This window comes from Diceros bicornis, chromosome 2 (genome assembly GCF_020826845.1).
Source record: "Diceros bicornis minor isolate mBicDic1 chromosome 2, mDicBic1.mat.cur, whole genome shotgun sequence".
Taxonomy (NCBI): Eukaryota; Metazoa; Chordata; class Mammalia; order Perissodactyla; family Rhinocerotidae; genus Diceros; species Diceros bicornis.
In genome coordinates, this window is record NC_080741.1 from 84,938,785 (window position 1) to 84,962,988 (window position 24,204).

At 39.0% G+C, this 24,204-nt stretch overlaps 1 protein-coding gene across 2 annotated transcripts in view; it reads left to right on the forward strand.

Moving 5' to 3' along the window:
- The window catches only part of PPARG (peroxisome proliferator activated receptor gamma), a 107,658-nt gene that overhangs the window by 71,694 nt on the left and 11,760 nt on the right, over nt 1-24,204 (forward strand). The window contains exons 5-6 of one of the 2 annotated variants that reach the window (XM_058565318.1): nt 9,111-9,310; nt 19,389-19,839. In XM_058565318.1, the coding sequence (XP_058421301.1) occupies nt 9,111-9,310; nt 19,389-19,839 (651 nt within the window). The remainder of the gene's footprint in view (nt 1-9,110; nt 9,311-19,388; nt 19,840-24,204) is intronic. The other variant, XM_058565324.1, reaches the window with a different exon arrangement.

The window sequence follows — 24,204 nt, forward strand, 5'->3', positions numbered from 1 at the left end:
AAGGAACCTTCAAGAAACTCTAAAGGCCCTGGGGAATATTATTGGAAAATCACTGAAATAAATGATTGCTAAATCCTTTCAACTTTGAAAATTCTATGATTCTACGTAAATCAAACAACCTGCCTCACTGAATTTTTCGCTTTTCAACCAGCTATTACATATCTTAGAAACAATGTCACAGTCTTCTCAAATATCTAGGTATCTGGCATCTGTCAGTTGCCTAAATTTAAAACTTCTCACCTATATGTTTTGGTGCCATAAAAATATAATTCATATGCCTGAATCAGGTCTCCTGTATGTTCTGATTAATTACTCAGCAATTTAAGGCAGTATGTTTGATGATCGTGTAATCCAAAGCAGTCTGGGCTAAAGAAAGTATAAAAGATATATTTGGTTAATGGTATGTGGTATATGGTATATGGTTCCATTTTCAGATGGAACTTTCATTTTGATTGTGACGCGTAGCTAAACATTGTAGAAGAACGTGATTTCAGAATTCTTCCAGTTGGAAACAGTTGTTTCTCAAATATCCATTTTCAGCATTGGGTAGAAAAAGCACCCAGGTGTTGGACTGATATGCTTTGGGAACAAATTTTTTGTTTCTCTGTGGTGATCAAGATAAACACATGTTCCAGTTATTTTCGTCATTTAACAATCCGTCATTTCTAAACCATGGGTCAATCCCACTAATTGCTCCGAAGCCTTCCTGAGTCATCCCAAGCATGATCAGTTCGGTACCCTGTCTAGACCCCACCTTTAGTGGAAAGCTCTGAGTGAAAGTAAAGCAGAAAGAAAGACCCAACTTCCTGGGCTACCCAGAGGCACATGTAACTTACTAAGTGATCATTGCATCAGCTACTGCTTGTTGTACATTTTGAGTTAGTGAAGCTGGTATCTACAGAATCTTGATAAAAATACTCTCATAGATTAATGCTGCTTCTTCAGTCAAATGGGCACTCACACATTTTTATAGTTTTTCAAAGTACAATGTCTGTTTTAAAATCCTGCTGTCAAGATCCCTGACATTAATAATATTTTTAAAATGTGTCTTCTTTATTTTTAATAAGATAATTTAGTCATTAAGAATTTTGACTGGTGAATATTTCATATTTAGGAGCTGCTTTTCGTGTATGATCTAAATAATAAAATAATAAGTATAGCTGTGCATTTAAAAAATAATCTAAAGTAGAGAAAAATTGGCTTATGTTACTTATGAGCCATTTGGCCAGGTTTTTCCTATACCATTGAGATTTGAACAAAAATTATATTTTTCATAAATATAAAAATATTGGTGAAACCTTAGCTTTGCTGATTAGGATGCCCTAATATATAAATGATGGGTTTTTTTTATTTATTAAAAAAAATGCTGACAACTTTAAAAACAATTTCTCAGCAGCTTCATAAAAGCCCAGAAAAATGGTTTCACAAATTTTTGAGGCACTCAGCATTTTTAAAGTAGCTCTCCTTCCTCGTACACAGAAGCTCTAGTGTATGTTGCAAAGAAGAAAAGTCTAAATGACAAATAAGTTTAAACTTTAACATGTTACCTTTTTTTCTTTAGTTTTCTTTGTGATATAGGGAAAATTACCCCAGTGTTCACTTTCAGAAAATATAACAAAGTAAAAAATCCTAATGCACATGGCAGCTGTGTTACTCAAGCCTACATGGCATTCATGATTGCCCACAATCTAGCCTCTGCCTCCTTTTTCCACTGCTGCCCTTTTCCACTTATATTTCAGGCAAACTGTACTTTGCTATTCCTGCAACATGCCCTGTGATGGAATACCTCTGGGCCACTGTTTATTATGTCCTTCGGTTCCCTGTCAAAATTCTACCTGGTATTCAAGGCCCAATTCCAATGCCCTCTCTTCCATAAGATTTCTAATTCCCCATACTTCCTCTTCTGTGAGTTTTATACCTTTCCTGTGACACCACATTCTGCCTTATGGAGCAAGGCAGTGATCAGGTCTGTATTGCCAAAAACCAAACTACTGGCAACAGTAAAAAGAATAAATTAGAGAGGGAAAAATCAGGGAAATTCATCAGAATACCAGTGCAATATTATGATCCTAAGACATTGGAAAGGATGAGAAAAATGGAATTAAGACAAATATCAGAGTAGTGACCAATGAATATAAGTCTGAGGGGAGAGAGGTTGTCAAATATTATTCGAGGTGTCTAGTTTGGGTGGTAGAATGAATTAACCAAGAAAGGGAAATAGGAGACAATTTAGAGGGAAAAATGGAAGGTTTAGTTTTATGTTGCATTTGAGGTGCTTGTGGGATACCAACATCCGTGTATAAAGGAATATAGAAAGAAGTGAAAAATACGGATCCAAATCTCAGGAAAGAGAGGGCAGGAGTCATTAGCATGTGTTGTGAGTTAGAGAGAAGATCAAACCAGAAGCAACAGAAAATGAGTGAAGGAAGAGGGGCTGTCAAAGAGGTATGGAAAATCGCAGGCAGAAAGATAGAAGAACCTGAAAAGCAGAAACCAGTATGAGAAATGATTAAAATAAGGGGGTGGAGAAAGTCAGCAGTATTCAAGGCTGGGAGAATGTGGGAGAGCTCAAGTAGAATGAGAACTTAGAAGAGGCCCCCAGATCTGGCTGTGAGAAAAGCATCTAGGACTTTTAAGAGCAGAGTGTTGGTAAAGGTAAATGAGGTGGAAGCTAGGTGGCAGTGGGTTGGGAAGTAAATAGTAAGTGACAAACGCAGACGGAGAGGGAAGACTACTCGTTCAATAACTTCAGCGGTGGAAGAAAGATGGCATGGAGGGGAGGTAGTACTAGGGTCAGAACCTTAAACATCTGCCTGGGTGGAAAGGAAGGAGCTAGTAGAGAGAGGTACGTGGGAGAGAGAATAATCTGTGTATATTTGGGATCGCCTCTACTAGACACGTCCTTTTCATCCTGTGTCCCCCAGTCCCATCTGTCTAGTACAGTGTTCTACATCAAACATGTGCTCAATGAATGAATGAAATGATGTAGGGTAAGACTTCAGAGAATTGGAGGTTGAGTCAGAGGGTGAGGCCGTAGTGTTTTCCTCATCTCTACTTTGAAAAGAAGCCTAGACGGGTGTTTAAATGTCCTCTGCAAGTCGTTTGAAAAATGTTACCCCTACGTAAAAATGACTTAATATTGGTTCTAAGGCTGTTCCTTGTTTTACTTTGGAGGAGCTAGAAAATTATAGTTATTAGATTACCAAATCCTGCAAAACCTTAAAATGCACACTTTTTTTTCTCAAGAAAGAGAGTTGAAAAATATCACTTATTGGCAACAGCCGTATGAAAAGCAATAGTGTTATATGTCTTGTTTACATGATATGGCTTTTGCAAAATAAACATGTTAAAAGTAGGACAATTGACCATGACACCTAGCCTTACTAATTGTCAAAAGCCTGATATTGCAAATTCACCTCTTAGACGTTGAAAGACAAAAATATTTTTAATAAGACTCAATTCATTCTTCTGTTCTCTATTGATTTATTATTTTGAAAATCTGCTTTAATTATTCTTTGTAATTAAGTAGCATTTGTCTTTAATGCTCCTACAATTAGGTAGATGTTTTAAAAACATGTCATTAATTGTCATTAGGAAACATTAATTGTTTCTTAGCACTATACCCAGATCCAAAGAGCAGAAAACCTAAATATCCCATGTGCTTGGAGTTTGTGTGTTCAGTAAATCTACTAAATGCACAAAGCTGAATCTGTCATATGCTAGTAGTGAGCTGCATTCAGTTCAGTAAAAGTGTATTATATAAAGGTATGCTAATATACTTTCACCAGAAATTAATGAGTCTCTCCCAAACCTATTCTTCCTGAAAGATGCATACTGATTCTGATATTGAAAATTTTTTTTTAAACCAAGATGCGTAAATTCTCTGTGGATGAATAATTATCCCAAATATGACATTGAATGCCAGTATTCTGGAAATTGCTCTGTGTGACAGGTGCTAGATCTGTAGAACAGATAGAATGTGTCTTTTTTTTTTTTTTTCCGGGGCCTCAAAGACTAGATAAATATTGCTTAAAAAAAGAGAGAGCATAGCATGTTCCCCAGTACTGTGTGTCATCAAGATTTGTAGGATTTTAGAGCTAAAGGGAAGGAACCTTTAGAGATCTTCTTTTCCAAGCCCCTCATTCTATAGAGAAAGCAATTGAAGACCAGAGAAGTTAAGCCACTTATCCAGCTTTTCACCGAGCTGAAACTGGAAAGTAGACTTCCTGATTACTTCAAGTACAGTGGTAATTTCATTGCCTTCCAGAGGCTAAAAGTTCTCGCTCCGTGACTCATAGTGATACATGGAGCATTTCCCTCTGTCTTTTAACTGGTGATAGAAGATGTGGAAAAATACACTTGTATATGGGCACATTCAGCCTTTATATTTGTGGCCCCCAGTCTAGAACTTTCATATCCTATTTCTAATCTCTCACTTTAGTCTTATCGAAAACAGCAATCCAAAGGGAGGAGTCATCCCTCTTCTTGGGATTCTCCACCCAGTGGGTGGAAACTGAGGTTCAAGAATTACTTCACTGAAAAACACTATTCCCTAAGCAAGTTTAACACAGAGAGAGAGAGCTATAGATAGACAGATGGAGAGATTAGGTTTTCAGGGTTTGTTCTTTATCTGTGGGAAAGAATCTAGGTCAGTGTGCCATGTCTACCATCCTGGTCTGTAGCCCACAGCAACCGTGGTTGCCCTAGACCACTTTGTCCACAAGTAATAAGAACTGCATTTATTAAGCATTACTATGGGCCAGGCACTGTGCAAAACCCTTTCTGTGCCTTATCTTGTCACCTCGCATGAGGTAGGTAGGTATTATTACATGGGACTCAAAAGCAACAAAATAAAATCGGCTTTTTCTCTCTTAAAAAATGCATACCGGGGCTGGCCCGGTGGCATAATGGTTAAGTTCGCACGCTCCGCTTTGGCGGCCCAGGGTTCACAGGTTCGGATCCTGGGCACAGACCTACACACTGCTTATCAAGCCTTACTGTGGCAGGCATCCCACATATAAAGTAGAGGAAGATGGGCACGGATGTTAGCCCAGGGCCAATCTTCCTCAGCAAAAAGAGGAGGATTGGCAACAGATGTTAGCTCAGGGCTAATCTTCCTCACCCCCCCCCCCCAAAAAAAATGCATCCAAATAAAAAATGGTATTTCCTCTACAACTTCAGGTTTCCATATGTTTTATGCAAATTTAGTCCCACCAAATGGGATGTATTTTTCCTTTTGTTGAACCTCTGGTATAAAAATGCTAACATAACCTGTATAATTACTCACACTGAGAGTTAATTGAACCTAATTTGCAGCATGAGCATTTAATGATACAGAAATTTTGTTCATGAGATTTAGCCTTTTAGGGGAACTTCAGCTTATGAAAGTTCACATTTTAGTTAGATTGTAGCAGAAGGCTTTTGCTTTAGTATCTCCTAATTCTAAAATGATTTTTTAAAGTGTTTTTTGGCTGTTTTTGTTGGGTTATGGACAAGCAAGACTAGCAAATGTAATAAATGGCTGTTGGCTATTTGTTTATTTTAAATTAACTTTTTTGATTCCCTGTTAGGAAAAGAGTGCTTTCCTGGGCATGTAAACTTTTGTGTATATATTTATAGTTTATTACCTGTGAAAATGTAACAATGTCCTAGAACAATGTCCAGCACACAATAGACTTTCAAATAGTCTTCACTGAGTTAAGAGACAGTATTGTGTGCTCTGTTAACTAAGGTCAAAGAGCAACAGATTGTTGGTGATTCCAGCCACCTCTATTTCATTATATGATAACTCTGATTTTTTCCAAATCTCACATGAAAATTTCTTCTATTTGTAATACAGCACAATTCTTACTGGGTGCTTTCTCTCATGATCACTTTCCCACACTTCCCAATATACGTACTGTCTCATTTTCTGTTTTAAACTTGATATTTTGGAGTTTAATTCATCCAATATGTATCATATACCTACTGTGTGTATTTTGTTGCACCCGGGAGCAAAGATGAGAAAACCTGGTACTCGTGTAGTTTGTATTCTGGTAGAATAACCAACATAAACTAATATAGTAGTATAGTACTAGTTTCATACATGAACTAATACATGCATACAAGAGGAGGCCATCATTTAGGAAGCTTTTTCTAAACTGTCCCAAACCTCAAGCTTTTGATACATTCTTCATTGGGTATAGGAATGGCATATCAAAACTTCCTATGAAAGATACATAATTTTAGAAAGTTATCACGTGACTCTCTTATGCTCTGCCTCCCCTCTACTCCCCACTCCTCAGCTGAGAACTACTGATGAGCAAGGACTAAAGGTAGTGCAAGGAAGCAAATGATTGGAATGGCTTCATAGAGAAGGATTTTGAAGGAATCTGCTGGGTTTTTTTTTTAATTTTATTTCAAAATTTATTATACAAGAAATCAACATGTGCCAGACATTATACTAAGTGCTGAGAATACAATAATGAGCAAGATTCCTGCCTTCGTGGGGATTATATAGGAGGGGAGAAAGGAAAACATTATAGATAATTATTGTGATCAATGCTATGAAAGAGAATACAATAAGCAATGAGATCATATGCTGAGGGACCTAAATACATCTCAGGGCAGAGGGGTGGGGGGGACTGAGATAAGCATGTGAGCAACCATTCATTGCCCATCCCTGTGGAATTAAAAAGAAAAAAAATGGGGAAAAGTGAGTAGAGCGACAAAATTTTTGACCAAAAAATGGCAATCTGAAGGGGGGTCATGTGCAGAGGATATATTTACCAAATGGATATAGGCTAATTTAATTTAAAGGAATCCTAACTGAGAGGTAAAATTCTCTTCCCCTCTAACTCAGAGTTTCCTAAGGACGCCCCTACAACATAAAAGTTGTATTAGATGGTGATAAGCTTATTTCAGGTCAACTGAAATGAAGTTATGAATTTGAGACTCAAGGGTGCAGAGCAATCTCTTCTCTAACAAATCCAAAATAAAATTCACTAAGTACTCAGATGGAAATGTGCTCCTGTGCTTTTATATCTTAAAGGTAAAAATCCTACCTTTAGCATAATAACATATAGCAAGGAACCATCCATTTATTCGTTTTTGTATTCCACAACCATTGACTGAATGCCACTAAGTGCTAGAGATATAAATGAATATGACAGTCTCTGCCCTCAAGGAGTTATAGTCTAGTGAAGGAGACTGTCGTAAGAACACAGCACTATGATATCACATGGGATGTGTAATAACAGAGCTATGCACAGCGCAATATTGGATATGAGAGCTGAAATAAGAGTCCTTATTATGGGAAGATGCAGAGAGTCTAAAGTGTGGCCCCGAAGTAGCATTATTCAAAATAATATTTTGCATATGATCTAGCAATTCCACTTCCAGGTATTTATCAGAAGAAAACAAAAATACTAACTGGAAAAGATATCTGCACCCTCATGTTCATTGCAGCATTATTTACAATAGCCAAGACATGGAAAGAACCTAAGTGTCTATTGATGGATAAATGGATAAAGAAAATGTGGTATCTATATACAATGGAATATTATTCAGCCATAAAAAAGAAAGAAATCTTGCTATTTGCAACAACATGGTTGGACATTGAGGACATTATGCTAAGTGAAACGTCAGACAGAGAAAGACAGATACCATGTGATCTCACTTATGTGTGGAATCTAAAAAAAAGAAAAACACCAAACTCACGGATACAGAGAACGGATTGGTGGTTGCCAGAGGCGGAGGGTGGGGAGTGGGCAAAATGGGTGATCAAAAGGTACAAACTTTCAGTTATAAAATAAATAAGTCTTGAAGATGTAATGTACAGCATGGTGACTGTAGTTAATAATAATGTGTTGTATATTTGAAAGTTTCTAAGAAGAGAGTCAATCTTAAAAGTTCTCATCACAAGAAAAAAATTTTCTAACTGTGTATGGTGATGGATGTTAACTACACTTACTATGGTGATCATTTTACAAATCATGTTGTACACCTGAAACTAATACAATGTTATATGTCAATTATATTTCTATTTAAAAATTAAAAAAAAAGCTTTAAATAAAACAGTGAATGTGACCACTTGGAACAAGGTGTGGTAACTGGTTAAAATAATAATAATCATAATTTGCAGGTAGTATTGGTAGAGAGGAATGAAAACGTATTTGAGTTGAAAGAATTACAAACAGATGATTTTTTTCCCCAACTTAGGCCTTACTGACCTTTCTTAAATGGTTCTCTTTGCCTTTCTTTCTTTAGTTTTCTTCTTCTTTTACATGTCCTCACCCTACAGGAAGCCAAATGTTAAGGAAATTGTATTTTTGACAAACATCATTAAGTGGTAATCCTGGAGAGTCAGGGGGATAATTATGGCTTCTCTCCACTAAATATATAAGCACTCTCTGCCCTGTAACATGAAAGAAAGCACCATCTATATTTCTTTATAACAGGGACAACACAGGTCATCCATACTCCCTGAGAACAAAGCCTTTGTCTGTACAACTTTGAATTCTGCACAATTCCTTCCTTTAATTTGTGAAACATGTTGATCCTTTTAGGGCCTGACCTTATGTCAAGTGCTGGGGATACAAAGATGAATAAGGCATTGTTCCTGGTCTTCAGGATGTTGTTCTATAGTGGGGTAAATAGACATGTAAAATAAAGTACAAAGTGAAATTGCTCTCATTGAATTATGCCCTAAGGGCTGTTGGAGTACAGGGAAGGAATAATAACTCTACTTGAGGAAGTCAGAGAAAGACTCACAAAGGAGGTGACATTTGAATTGGGTCTTGAGGGATGAGTAGGAGCTGGCTCTCAATTATTTCACGTGTAAGTAAATATATTTTCCTTTCTTTGCTGAACTCTTAGGTTCTTTCACCTTCCTGGCAAGATCACACATTACTTTTTTTAATTGAAGTGAACAATTTAATTTTTACTGATAGCCTGTGCTATTGCTGTGACGTAAAAACACGAGCAAAGTTGTAGATAGAAACCAGAACTTGAGATTGGTGGAGGGGAGGAGGGGCTTTTTACCATGTGGGCACTAGGGCTGGGGGACAACAGTGTGCCTTGGCAGCAGCAGTAATTCAGTGATTCATCCTGTCATTTGTCTTCCTCTATAGCCATCAGGTTTGGGCGGATGCCACAGGCTGAGAAGGAGAAGCTGTTGGCAGAGATCTCCAGTGATATTGACCAGCTGAACCCAGAGTCTGCTGATCTCCGGGCCCTGGCAAAACATTTGTATGACTCATACATCAAGTCCTTCCCGCTGACCAAAGCGAAGGCGAGGGCGATCTTGACAGGAAAGACAACAGACAAATCGGTTAGTGCTCTTTCTGCTGTCTTCATTTGGGGTGGCTGGGTTTGTTGTTGTTTTTCCTTTGAGTAAATGATTTACCATGTTACACACACATGCAGAGTGCTGTTCAGCTGCTGGCTGTTACGTATTGCAGGCTGAGTCTGAAACATAGGAAAGGAAATGTTTTCAGATAGGATCAGTAAACATTATTTTGAAAAGGGAAAAAGTCTTTCAAGTTTTAATAAAATCTTTGAGAAGAGTATAAAAATGTACAGGTCATCTTAACATTAACAAATGAACTCAAGCCCCCCCTCCCTTCCCACCACCCTCTTTCAGGATCCATCTCTTTTCTTGGCATCAGAATAACTGGCCACAACTACATCCATTCAGGCAGCCCGGCTTTTCTCTGGGAAGGGCCTGACCTAGGTTTGGAAAGGGATTCAGTCCCATTATTTTACCTTTCAGGGAATTACTAGAGTTACCTCTTATGAGGTTCCACACAGGGCGTAAAAATACATTCCAGATGGTACATTAGCTTTCCTTCCTGGTAGCACTCTATTGATTATTCCTGGGTAACGGGAAGCTCTGCTCTTTTATTATGTACATGAATTTTATCTTCTGTGAGGCTCTAAGCTGCCTGGGCCACGCCAGGGGATTCTCAGACATTTGCAGGCTCGTTGTTAGCACGGTTTAGAAAACCCAGAATGGATTATAATTGTTATTGAGTCAAGTTTTCCAAGGAGCAGAACTCTTCCCAGATAGGAAGCTAAGAAAGCGTCATGGAATCCTATTAAAACAAAACACAACTACACCTGAAGTCTAGTCCCAGTTCTGCCGTCAGCTTGCAGTGTGACGCGGATCACGTCTCTGTGCCTCAGTTTTCACAGGTAGGGTCTGACTCTGATTGAATGTCTGCAGCAGGTTCCTAGAGTAGTGAGAGCCACAGCACACGTTCAGACACGGTCCCAGCCCTCGAAAGCCCTTGTATGCTATCGTTTATTTTCAAATCAGTGCCTCCAGGAGAGGCATGCAGTTACCTGACAGATATGTGTAACTTTTTCCCCGCTCAGTTATATTTTTGGGAAAATTTCATTATTCTTTAATGTATTTGGATGACTATCTCAAGGTGTTATTTTTCCTTTTAGCTAAACCGTATGAGTAGAATCAGCTTATAGAAAAAGAAAACTCTTGTGGGGTATTGCTGTATAAAGAGCCAAATGCCAAGAAGGACAATGAGTTTTCTGACTGCACGGGAGGTCGTTGATGCTGTAACAGTATTATTCCTGTACCCAGTTCTTTACGATTTCAAAAAGTCTCACACATTTATTATGTTCAGGACACACGGCCATCTTACGGCTCCTACTTTTACCCTCTTTTTAAAGACGAGGAAACTAAAGTCCAGGAGGTTACACATTTGCCGTGAGGTCACACAGTTAGCATGAGAAAGAACCAAGACTACACTGCAGGCCCTCTGACTTCTGCTTTAGTGTGTTCTGAGCATGCTATTCCTTCAAGGAAGCCAGCCTTTCCCATTGGCTGCCAGTGAGCCAGGTTGACGTATACACGAGGAAAGTTTCACCATGGGAAAACGTTCTGAGTTATGATTTATTTTTATCAATTTTTAGAAGGGCAGGAATTTTCCACCTTGTTCTGCTATCCCAGTATATTCACAGTCAGGAAATTTTTCTTGTGCTGTTTTGTTCTTCCTGAATTATAGTGACCAGTACTACTGTCTTCCACAGGGGCAGGACTGCAGTCTGTAGGTCACAGTAAAGCTGAGTGTATGTGTGTGTATTCATTAAATGAAAAAACCAGAGGATAGAAAAGCAAAAGCAAGACATCTACATAGCTGATTTGACTATGGAAAATAAACTGCGTTTGTGTCAAGGTAGAGAAATTAAAGGAAAACTAGAGTGACGTGGCTAAAGAGGGTTAACAGTTTAAGGCAGATTGCAGCAGCTTGCTGAGGGCCACAGGTATGGGAGAGGGAACTGGAGGCTGGGGGACACAGAACTGGGAGAGGAGCAATGACAGGGAAAGAGCCTACAGCAAACTGTTTACTCCACAGTTTTGCCTCTGGCCATTTAGTTTCCAGTAACTGCTTTCTCACTTTCTCTTTATCTCCCAATCCAGACCTGCAATCGTGCTGGAAATCCTATCAATTTAATAGTACCTGGAAGATAGGAGGAAGGCATTTAAAAAAAAAAATTTCCCCAGTAGTCAAGAATTTAAATTTATACTACCAGTGGCCAACATACTCTTCTGTGTGTTAGCGAAGAGCACAGAGACCAAAACACTGTAAATCACTTTAAAATCTCACACCGATTGACTCTTTGGTTCTAAATCTTTGAGTTAAAAATAAGATAATTGAAGGTTCCTTATCAGTTAAATAGGTAATAAGCAATTTTAAGGGAAAGAGCTGCGAAATGCTTGATTATAGGCTTCTCAAGTTCAGAGGCCAAATGTTTGTCATTTTTTCCCCTATAGTAACTAGGACTGTGCTTTGTCCATAATGGTTATTCAGAATGTATGTGCTGAATTGAATTAAAAACTGTTGCCTATGCCCTTTGAAATTCTGGACTTTCAACAGGGGGCCTCTAACTAGCCCAATATTTGCTCACCAAACTGAACATCATTAATGATCTGGATAGAGGCAGAAGTGCCTCGGGTTAAGGTCTGGAAAGGAAAGAGAGACTGGGCCAAATTAAAATAATCCATTCCCTGATTACACAAAACTGAATAGAATTGTTTGGCTCTCTCTTTTCTCCTTATCTTGCAAAATCAAATTAAGCTCTAGTGGAAAGAAATAGTTCAGAGATGAATATGGGAGAGGGAGAAAAAAATCCAAAATGTGATTTCCAGTGAGACTAGAGATTTGTCCTTTATCTTACGTGGTCATGTTATTCATTTGATAGCATCTTTCTCAGGGGTGTTATGTTATCTCTTGGCCAGGACTTATGAAAGTTAGGATTTGCATTGATAGGAAGTTTGCAGAAGTATGGACTCTTGAGAGGGTGGGGGATGTGAGAAAGTGGCTATAGCTGGTGCAGTAGAGCAATTTGGGTCTCATTATACACCCTGCTTGAACTGATGTCATTAGTGTCGGTTAGGCCAAGCCTGGGGGAGGCTACTCAACACAGTGGATGACCAGTTATGCAGAACCTTTGGAAAAGGAAATGACTTTATTGAAGAGGCCATTCTTTAAATTTATCTTACTGCTCAGTTTAACCATTGCCTATTCTGTCTCATTTGTAGAATGCCTGCTAATCTTTCCTCTCAGGCCCAGCACCAGCATTGACCTCCAGGCCAAGTTGGGAAGGGCTTCTTCCTTCCCAACTAAGCTTCCTTCTCCTATATCTTATTCCCTGGTGCCACGTGCACCTTTCAAAAGAGATAAATGAACAGATAAATTAAATGCTCCTGCTCCCCTCCTATTTTTTTAATTTTAGCATTGTATCTTTAGGATATGATGGCCTCTACTTTTCACTGTGTTCCTTAAAAGAATAATGCTTCGGGATTTTAGGCTCAGGGCTAGGGAAAGATGGGATATGGAGTCACTGGATATGGATCACCGGAGAAGAAATTTTAGGAGCAATAGGCCTTTTAGCCACCCTCAAATAGAAATGGAACTGACTCTCCCCACAATCTATTTCCCTTTCAGTGCTTGTTCCAGCCCAGGCCCCTTCTTTAAAAGAGCCAACTGAACTCTAAAAACCGTGAATATGCTAGAACTAGGGTGCTCTGTTTCGTGAAGGCAATTTGAGAACTGAATGGACTTTGGAAGTTCCCAGTGTTTGACTATTACCCTGATGTGATGATCACACTGGGTGTATCATTGTCACATGATCTCGTGTTTGTTGATGAAAATAAACAGTGGTTTTCAAAACCATTTTCTTGTCGTGGTTTGTCATAAAACAATAAATAGAAAAACCTTGGTGTGCCTGCCAACTCTTCACCCCATATCTGAGAGATGGTGAGGCGCTGGCTGCACTCTCTCTGCAAATAAGGAAGAAAACTTGTTATTTGTACTGTATTGGACTTCGAGTCCCAAAGCAGCACATTGTTCACGATGGGTACATGTGGAGTCACTGTTTTTATAATTATAGGAGCAAACTGGTGCCATTGTAAAAATGATTTTTTCTAAATAGTGTATGAAATATGAAACTACTGAATAATAAAACCAACATGGAAATGTAAACTTTCATGAAAACAGTTCTGTACCCATTTAAATTTTTGCCTTCTAAAATTTATAGTGGCCGTCAAATCTAGTAACTCAAACTGTTGGAAAGATAGCTTTCCTTTTAGATCCTACACCGCCAGCTAAACAAAGTGTGATCTCTTTCCCCTTTATCTGTGGAAAAGCCTGAGTGAGTTCGAAATTGCTCCCCTGAGAAGAAAGATACGCGACAAACCCTCAGAGAAAAGAGGCTTGGGACCCCAGTATAAATAAAGAGCAGGACAGTAGTGCTGATTTGTTTCAATGGCTCCTGGAGAAGTTGGGCTCCTGGGATCATTAATCCATGAATTAATACTAATAAAATAAATTCCTTTATTGCCGGGGCTGTCAAGAATAGCTAAAGATATAGCAGATCTGAACCAATAATGTTCTTTCAGACAATAAATAAAAAAGATAATATTCTATATAGTTAAGAAGAAAAGCACTTGGATTTTTTTCTTTATTAATCATTGGACTCAGTTGGCCAATACCCTGGCTTGCCAGCTGAGTAATGTTTTGGCTGGCAGTAGATGGTTTTTTAAGAGCTGTGGTTATGTGCTAGTTCATTAGAGTGTGAATAATTCTTCCTATTAAGTTTTTATTTGTCTTAAATCTCTAAACCATGCAGGAAAATAGAATTACATTTGACAGACTTTCAAACTTAACCTCTATCACCTACAACACTTAACTTGCAACTCTAGGAATTAATAGTTCAAAGGGCACTGCCTCCAAGTTCCCAGCATGTAAGAGCTTCAGTTTAAAAGCCCCAGTTCCTCCCAGAATGGTCATTCTATTAAAAAAAGAAAAAGCGGGGAAATCATGTAGAGAGCAATAGAAAGAGAAAAGAACTCAGCCTGGAGTCGGAAGATCTAGTTCTAGTTCAGGGTTTGCTATAAATAGCTTTTTGACTTTAGAAAGTCTCTTGGTTTCAGTTTATTCGTACCTAGTCAGAGAATGATGATGTAGATTGTTACTGAAGACCCTTTAGTTCTGTAAATTCCGTGGTTCTCAACAAGAGGAAAACAGGAACAGCAGGAGCAGAAACCAGAGAGAAGTGGAGGAAATCTAACCAGTGTGATTTGGATTAACATTCACCCATTATAGCTAACTGAGGAGAACCATGGTGTCTGAAAGGGTGCAAGTCAGTCAGGAGTATAAAAAGAAGGAAACACAATGAAGAAGATTGGCCCTAAGAATTCAGTCTTCTTCCTTGAGCCTTTCTTCTAACCTGTCGAGAACACTAAGATTATCAGGAGAGCCTCATGAGATGAGGCACACATTTTTCCAGGCCAGTTTTAACTCTGACATGGTTACCAAGTGATCATTTGTGGGTGGTTACCAAGTGATCATTTGTGGGGGTAGAGTTGTCTACTATGCTAATTTCAGGCTCCCAAATTGGAGAAATCATCAGAATAATCTGTGCTTTATTAGTCAACTTTCTCATTTCTCTCTTTTAGCTTGCTATTTTCTTCTTCTTTTTTTTTTTGTGAGGAAGGCCAGCCCTGAGCTAACATCTGATGCCAACCCTCCCTTTTTGCTGAGGAAGACTGGCCCTGGGCCAACATCTGTGCCCATCCTCCTCCACTCCATATGGGACGCTGCCACAGCATGGTTTAACAAGCGGTGCGTTGCTGCACGCCTGGGATCCAAACTGGCGAACCCTGGGCCGCTGCAGCGGAGCATGTGCACTCAACCACTTGTGCCACCGGGCCAGCCCTGCTATTTTATTATTCAAAAGGAGCTCTAGGGCCGGTCCCATGGCTTAGCGGTTAAGTGCACGCGTTCCGCTGCTGGCGGCCCGGGTTCGGATCCCGGGCGCGCACCAACACACTGCTTCTCCAGCCATGCTGAGGCCGCGTCCCACATACAGCAACTAGAAGGATGTGCAGCTATGACATACAACTATCTACTGGGGCTTTGGGGGAAAAAATAAATAAATAAAGTTATCCTCCTTAAAAAACAACAACAACAAAAGGAGCCCTAGGGGCTGGCCTGGTGGCGTAGTGGTTAAGTTCGTGTGTTCCACTTTGGCGGCCTGGGGTTCGCAGGTTCGGATCCTGGGCATGGACCTAGGCACCGCTTATCAAGCCATGCTGTGGCAGGCGTCCCACATATAAAGTAGGGGAAGATGGGCACAGATGTTAGCTCAGGACTAATCTTCCTCAGCAAAAAGAGGAGGATTGGCAACAGATGTTAGCTCAGGGCTAATCTTCCTCACCAAAAAAAAGGAGCTGTAAACTTAGAGCATTCATGTATAACCCTTTCATAACTCATATATTAAAATGCTGATGTTCTTAGATTATTAAGGAACACTATTATTCTATTTCTCCATTCAAAAAAGTAAACTTTTATTGCTCTGCTTTGTTTTCATCATTAAGCCAGCTTCCCCCATCATCTTTGTGTTATACGTAGGAGACATGCAATGGATCTATAACTAAATTTAATTATCTGTGTAAAACAGTAACTTTAATCCTATCTTGGCTTTTATGGAGCCATTTTTGAAAATCAGAATATATCAAAATACATTACATTTGAGGTATCTCTCCAAAGAAAAATAATTTCTCCTTACAGGAACTGTTCTGCTCCCCTGGAAAAACATTGTGTTCAAGTGCAATTTTCTTCACTCCATTCTCACCTTTTTCTGGTCTGTCTAGTGTATGAAAAGTATAAGCATCATAATGGCCGGAGGCAGATTGACCGTGAATCTTAAGCTGCGGGGCCTCTCCCTTGCACAGAGCCCCTTCCAATGCCCCAGGCAATTTTGTTCTCATAATTTGTATTATTTTGCTTAAAGAAGGCCCCAACAGTTGTGTACATTTCGGGCCCCACAAAACCTGGATCCATCCCTGATAACGTCCTAAATGTAATTAAGCTCTCTTTCCTGTTAAGAAGGGATGCTTACCTAGCTGTTTGATGTAGTGTTTGAAGATAAATGCCATGTTAGCCCCAAACTAGACGTGTAAAATCATTAAGACCAAATTTGAAGATGAAATGGTTTTTCCTGTTATGGCAGATCATCAGATGATACTATACAAGCTAATAGAACATGTAAGGCTTCCGTTCACTTTGTAGAAAATACAGAAACATGGAAGTGAGGGGCATTTTATGTGGGCTATTTTACCAGAAGTGTAATATTAAATTAATGATTCAAGACCAATTCCACAGGCCAAATTTGACCCGTGGTTTAAAGAGGTCAGCTCTCTGTAAAGTAAGTGGCCACTATCTTTTCACTATGTTTCGGGATAAGGAGGTCCCAGTGTGAAATGTGCAGGTTAACTGTTTGCAATCTAAGAACTGGTGAATTGGTGGCAAAGAAAGGCAGATCCTGTCTGATGATCTCTCTTGCAGTTTGACAGATCCACATGGAGCATCTATGAACACTTCTTAAATGCATTGAAAACAGCATAATCAGATATGAGTAGGAAAAACAAAAAAATCCACCCGGTATTCGTTTGCATGTCAATACCCAGAATTCTCTGCCAGTTCACCGCTTTTTCAGAATGCTGAAAGGATTTTCTTAAAAAAACAAAAAACTAGAATGGTTTGGCATGATGGCAGGGGCTGCTGATTCCTCTCTCTGTCCTTGAGTGTTTACTGCCAGGAAATCCTGACCAGCATCGATTGCCAAGGGGTTAAAGGCACATTGTTGTTAAATTGGGAGCGAAAATTAGCAGGATTTTGTGCCCTATGTTCAACTATCACAGAGTTTCAAAAACAGGAACCTGGGACGTTATATGAGGGGACAGGGGAAGTGGAGGGGAAGAGTCACAGGGTGATTTATCAGGGCATGGTTCCAGATAGATTGCTTACATGGAGGTTGAAGAATTTTGTGCATACATTCTGTGCCAAGAAGCCAAAGCGTGGGGCAGAAGCTTATCCAGAAGTTGAAGTGGGCAGTTCTGGGTACAGTCTTTCCATGTGAGAAGAGGTGATGAGTTTATATTCATGTTATTTGAACTCGTGCGTGTACAGGTGGACTTTTTAGGTATCCATACCATCAGATTCTCAGGGCAGTAACGAAAGCCAGTATTTCATTAACGTAAATTATAATACACTACAAAACTCCTGGAGGACAGAAACCACATTTCCTTATAAAAGCAAGTTTTTCTGATGATTAGAATCTGACATTCTGGGGAAACTCAGCATATTTTAACTGATGTGAATGACTATCCACTCTGCCCTTTTTTCTCTCCTGTTAATAATCAATCCTGAAGTAGAAAAAAAAATCAAGCAGAATGTCCAAAAACATAATAAGCACTCTTTACTCCTGATTTACTTGAAGAATTAGTTAGAGCCACCAGGCAGACTTAGTCTTGCGTCCTCACCTCTGTCCTCCTTTGGGGTTTGCTAAACAATACAATTGAAGTGAGTTTTTTGGTAAAAAAAAAAAGTAAGAATTTCTGGAATAACTCCAATTAATAGTGTTGAAATAATATGCAAGTTTGGAAATCTACTCAATGTCTAAGAGTCCTTAGTGTTAGTGTTATTTCCTTCAGTGTAGAACAGACTTAATAGTTTGGTGAAAATCATAGACTCATATAGAGATTAATAGTTAGACTCTCCAAACCAGTGAGTCTTGAAGCTGGCTACCGCTGCCACACATTGCACCCGCTTCCTCTTGCCAATCATGAGAGAATTCTCAGTAGTTCTGCTCAAAAGAAACTTTATTTTTAATACATCAGAGACTTCATGGTCAGTGTACATGCATGTATGCATATGCACACTCACACATATCCACATGTACACCACACACATACACAAACACATACATACACCGCACGCATGCACACATACACGCTGCTTCTGAGAAATGCAACTAGAATATCAAGAGAAGAGATGGAAACCTCCAATTTAATCCACTCCCCTCAACTGAGAAATTTGAGGCCTGAGAAAGATAGGGCTTTCTTAAAGTCACATGGTTAACCACAGAACCAAGGCTAGAACCCCGATACCCTTAATCTTATTCCAATGCCTCCAGGTATACACTTATTTGAATAGGATTGGGAATTGAACTCCTTATATAGTTGAGTACCTCCAGTGTATATAAAGTCCTGCCCCTTCTCAATCGGAATAGCCTTGAGAATTTCACAATGACCAAAACGTTTGGTTAGTTCTATAGAAAGAAATGAAAGAGATCATTTCATGACTAACACAACTTGCTTTCAAAAGCAACCTGTTGCAAACCTGAGTAACTGATGCATGTGTTTTGTTAATTATTTGACCCTTACGGACAGATATTTTGGGAAATAGGTTCAAAACCCTTTTTTAATTTTGCCACTTCTTGTAGTGCTTACCCACAGAGCTTATACATCTGCTCTTTCTGAAAAAGACTGCTTCCAGAGCATCAAAAAAAGAAATAGACATTTTCATGGCTCAATATTGCTAATCTGCTGTAGGACTGATTTTTTTTATAGTTAAGTATTTTTTACATGCACACTGTTTCATTTGAGATCTAGGTAGATTTAATCTAAAACTGCAAGATTACTTTATGTTCAAGTGGGTCTTTTCAACCCTGAGTTGCTGAAATGATTTTTTTATCGAAAGAAAATCCTATTCTATTGAAAGCGAAGATAAACAATAGATTTTGTATCATTTAAAAAAATCAACAATAAAGACTCTCCCAACAACAGAAATTGGAACTATTAGCCAGTCATAGGTAAAGTGTTGCAGTATAATTTGAAGGAAAAGGAGACCAAAATTGGTGAAATATGTTTGGTCCCGGAGGACAATTAGGAGGAATAATCAGGAGATAAGAGTTTTTTCTCCTTGTTAAGTGTTTTCGACTTCAAAGATTTTAATTAGCAGAAGCAAATGTATATAAAGAAACTGGGGTGGTGTTCACTGTGAATCTCCTATTCAGCCACTTTTCCCCTTGTTTATTTGCAGCCATTTGTTATCTATGACATGAATTCCTTAATGATGGGAGAAGATAAAATCAAGTTCAAACACATCACCCCCCTGCAGGAGCAGAGCAAAGAGGTGGCCATCCGCATCTTTCAGGGGTGTCAGTTTCGCTCAGTGGAAGCTGTGCAAGAGATCACAGAGTATGCCAAAAGTATTCCTGGCTTCGTAAACCTTGACTTGAATGACCAAGTGACTCTCCTAAAATATGGCGTCCATGAGATCATTTACACGATGCTGGCCTCCTTGATGAATAAAGATGGGGTTCTCATATCAGAGGGCCAAGGATTCATGACAAGGGAGTTTCTAAAGAGCCTGAGAAAGCCCTTTAGTGACTTTATGGAGCCCAAGTTTGAGTTCGCTGTGAAGTTCAATGCACTGGAATTAGATGACAACGACTTGGCAATATTTATAGCTGTCATTATTCTCAGTGGAGGTAAGATTCATCTTTTGATCTTCCATGAAAGAAGGTGGGATGGTGGTGGGATGGCTGAAAGAATGTCGACTTTCCTTAGTGTTAGTCTGTGTTCCTTTTGTCTCTGTATTTACTGCACTTTTCATGCAGGAAATGCCAATGGCATAATGCCATGAGAGTGTCACTACACATGTAAAATACCAAGAAGGAACATCATAGGTTTGCTATTTGAAGGCTGTGGGTAACCCGGGCTCTTTTCTTATATCCCTCATAATATTTTTTCCAGTCAAATCCAAACATGGAAGACAAATGCCCTCTTCTCCTTTTTCTTTCTCTTTATTTTCTTTTTCCTTTCATTTCCAGAAGGCCAATCTAATCTTCATTTCATTTAAGTAATGAGATGTATAACTTTGCTGAAGACAATGCTCACTTGGCATAGAGAAAGCACGACCTAGTGTTTTTGGTCAAATTATGCTCCTGTCCCACCATCAGTAAGAGATGACTTTGAATTGCTTTCCCACTATCAAGAATACTAAACTCTACCTTCTCTCTCAGGTAGATTCCTCTGACCGCTTCCCTTAAGCACCTTTGTGAGGTGGTTGGCTGTGATTATGAATGCAGTCTGAGCCAAAGAACCCACAGCAGAGGAATAAACTGAATTATTTAGCAATTCATTGTATTTTTGGCCTTGCAAGTACATGATCTAACTAACCAACTCCAAAAGCCAGGTTTTATACTAAATGCTTTCACTGGCCTCTCACATGTTTCCAGCTTGAGTAGAAGAAAGTTTTACTCTCATATCTCTCTATAAAAATTGTTTATAAGTGATGAGTTTTCATTACTGAAATGGACTTCGGGTGAGCTTTTTACCTGTCCTCTTCAGAATATCCTCTGTTCCTGAAAGCTGACGTGTGGGGGGGTAGTGGTGCTGTAGATGTAAGCTGTGTATAACTGTACAGGTTATTTTAAAGAGCACAGTCCACTCTGTAGTCCTTTGTTGTCCAAATACTTGAGCGCGGAATGCGTCTGAAATCAGGTGCATGGTGTTTTAGTAATAATAATAATAGCACACACTTACTAAGTACTTACTTTGTGTCAGGCAGTGTTCTAAGCACTTCATACATGTTCATTTAATTCTCACAACCCAGTGAGGTAAGTCCTGTTTGGATGGAAGCATTGAAAGGTTCCATCACTTGCCCAGGGTTAGCCAGCTAGCAAAAGATGGTGAAATCAGGCACTCTGGCTCCACAGTCTATACTAGTACTGCCCTTACAGGACTGGGGTGCAAATAGATAGCAGTGTGGCACAGGTTAACTCGGGAGCCTCAAGTCCAGTGTCAAGTTGTAACTCATTTAAAAATGACATTTTTGGTGTTATGTTTAATATAACAAAAATATACTATCCAACATGTTTTAATATCTTGACCAAATCTACTTCTTAAACAAATTAACCCTTGATCCTCTGGGATCTGTGATTAATTCAGCAAAGAATGAGATTCCGGTTTATTTGAGATTCATTGGGAGAAAAAGATTAAATTTTGAAAAATTAGATTAGAAAACAAGTTGGTATTGTTTAACTAGCTAATATTTTAAGGCACATTTTATTTTTAATGAAAAATAGAAATATAATTATTAAAATCTGATATATTTCTAAGATTTTCCTAAGCACACTATATATACCATGTTTATATTCCTTTTTTCACATAATTATTTTCCCATGTCATTACATACTCTTTAATATTTTTTATTAATTTTTTAAAATAAAAGTCTACATGGTCATTTTATAATTCAAAGAGTACAGAAAGGCGTAAGTGAAAGGCAGAGGTCTCTGTCCTCAGAATGAAATAGGATTAACAAAGTCCTATTTCTGCTACCAAAAAGTTTCTATGCATGTGCTAGCGTATATATATACATGCTACCATTTTCAATGACTGTAAAATATTCCATTTTATAAAGGACCATTACATACTAAATTATCTTCCTACTTACGTTTAGGTTGCTTATAATTTATTATAGAAACCTATAGAGAAGAATACAGAAAATTATTGAAAATGCGTTCTAAATTTTGCAGTAGTGAACATTCTTATGTGTAAATTTCTGTTCAAATTTCAGATTATTTTCTCATTCTAAATTACCAAATTACCAGAAGTGGAATTGCTGGGTAGATGGCTGTGAACATTTTTAAGTCTTTTGTTGACACCATTGCCAGATTGTTTTCCATAAAGTTTGTACCAGTTTATATTCCCACCACAGATACTAAGGGAGGCCTTTGAAATAAGTCATTCAAAGATGCTTAGTTCCTAACCAGGAAAGGTCTAGACAAGAAACAATCATGATAATTCTGGGCTTTTTGAACCTGAGCAATGTTGTTTTATGAGTACATGAGACAACAGTGTGGTTTCATCTAGAAAAATGCCATTACTGCCTATAACTCATAAGCTAGGTTATTTAAAAATCAGTGATTCATTAGGGCTTTAAAGTTTTCATTATTTGCTCAAAAAATAGCTCTGTGACTAGCTTGATTCAATGTAATAGATACTGCAGGCTTTGGCTTTCAATTATGAAAATTAAAAATGGTACCATTTAAATGTAGATGTTGTATAAATGAGTTTCCTTTAGCCTTACACAGACTGTCTTCACAGTAGCCAATATCTAGATCTCATTGGATCCTCACAACAATGAAAGAAATATGAAGGTTAAAATCTTATGTCTATGATTATAATGAGAAGAAAACCTTGTGAATACTTTTAAACTTCCTTAAAAAAATATAGAATTTACCATTGACTAGTTCCCATATCACAAAAGGCAAATCCTCCCTGATCAAAGTTTGCTTTTGTAGACGAAGTCTACCTACAGGCAATAGATAAGAATGAATAAACTGGACCCCGTGTTTATTCAACACACAGGAATTTGCTTCTTTTCTTTACTCAGAGAAGCTGATTGGGTATAGGCCAGAGAAAGAACTGCTCAAGTTGTTCCCCATCCAGAGCCTGGATTCCAGTAATATCAGAATCCCAGTCATCTGTAGGTGGTGAGATCAGTATCCTAGACTGTGGTATATTAGAGTGTGACATATAATTTCTAAATTAGTTTTAATTTTTTTCCTATCCTGGATTTTCCAGAGAGGAAAACGTTCATGTAAGCAAGAGGCTGTGATCCAGTAAACAAATTTCTGATCCTACCTGATCTTAACAAGAGTGATTGTTTTCTCCTTTGCAGTTTATTCTAAAGTCTATAGATAGTTGAGTGATTTCGGAAAGAAGGGCTTTTGGCAGGGATCCTATTGACCTCATTCTGAGCTAGCCTTAGAATCACAGAAGAGCTTTGTTCTGGTGAAGGACTATGACCCTAGACTGAAGAAGAACAGGGGGAGAGGCATCATGTAAGAGTGGGGTGTAAGGAATTGGGGAGATCAAATGGGGGTGCCCCCAGAGGAACCAAAGGGGATTTGACCAAACTAAGTATTTGCTGAGAAAACTGGAGTTGCTTTAGTAAGATCACTGTCGTTCAAGTTCAACCCTAGAAATTGCTGATACCATTAGATGTGGTACTTAGATTGGCCTGGTGCTTAGCATCTCCGCTGTTGACTCAGCTCTCAGACTAAGCTTGCTGAGAAAGATGACCTAGTTCTTCTCAAGTTTTTCTCCTCTCTCTCTTTCTCCTCTGAGCTTGAGGCAAGAAGGAGACTAAAAAGAACAACACTCCTGAACCAGACAAAGGACAGCACTTAATGTACCTTGTTAGGAGCAGTTCATATACGTTCTCTCAATACCCTGACAATTCGCCTGGATTTTTATTCTCATTTCATAGAAAGAAAAGTGAGAGTCATAGACTTGAGGAGTTTGTCTAAGATCTAACAACTAGTGAGCAGTGGAACTAGGACTGAAACCCAGGTATCCTAACTGTCTCCTCAAGTGCCCTGTCTGCCACACACCCCGCCCTCTGCCATCTGACTAGTGGGTCATGGTCAACTCCCTCACACTGGTGTTGGTGGCCGCAACCTGTGCTCCCTTTCCCGTACTCCCTAAGGTATGGGCCTATAATCCAGAAGTAGTGCTTCCTCAGTAATCCTGGTAAGTAATAGCTCCCTTTGCTCCCTCTGGTCTCACCAACTGGATGGGTGGCGGCGAGAGTAATAAAACTGCCTCCACCAAGGGCATGTTTGCAACTGGCGCCACAGCATCGTGCCAGCCACACTAGCAAACTCCCCAAACCTACCCAGCAGCCAGCGCCAAGTGTAAAGCTGACAGGCCCCGGGACACTCCATTGGACACTGCCCCTTCAGCGTCTGCTGTTTAGTGCAGAAAAGCATAGGATGCTTCCAGCTGGAACTCTGCAGCAGGAAAAAGCTCTTTTTATTAATTCAAAACAGTTTGGAATCCATTAC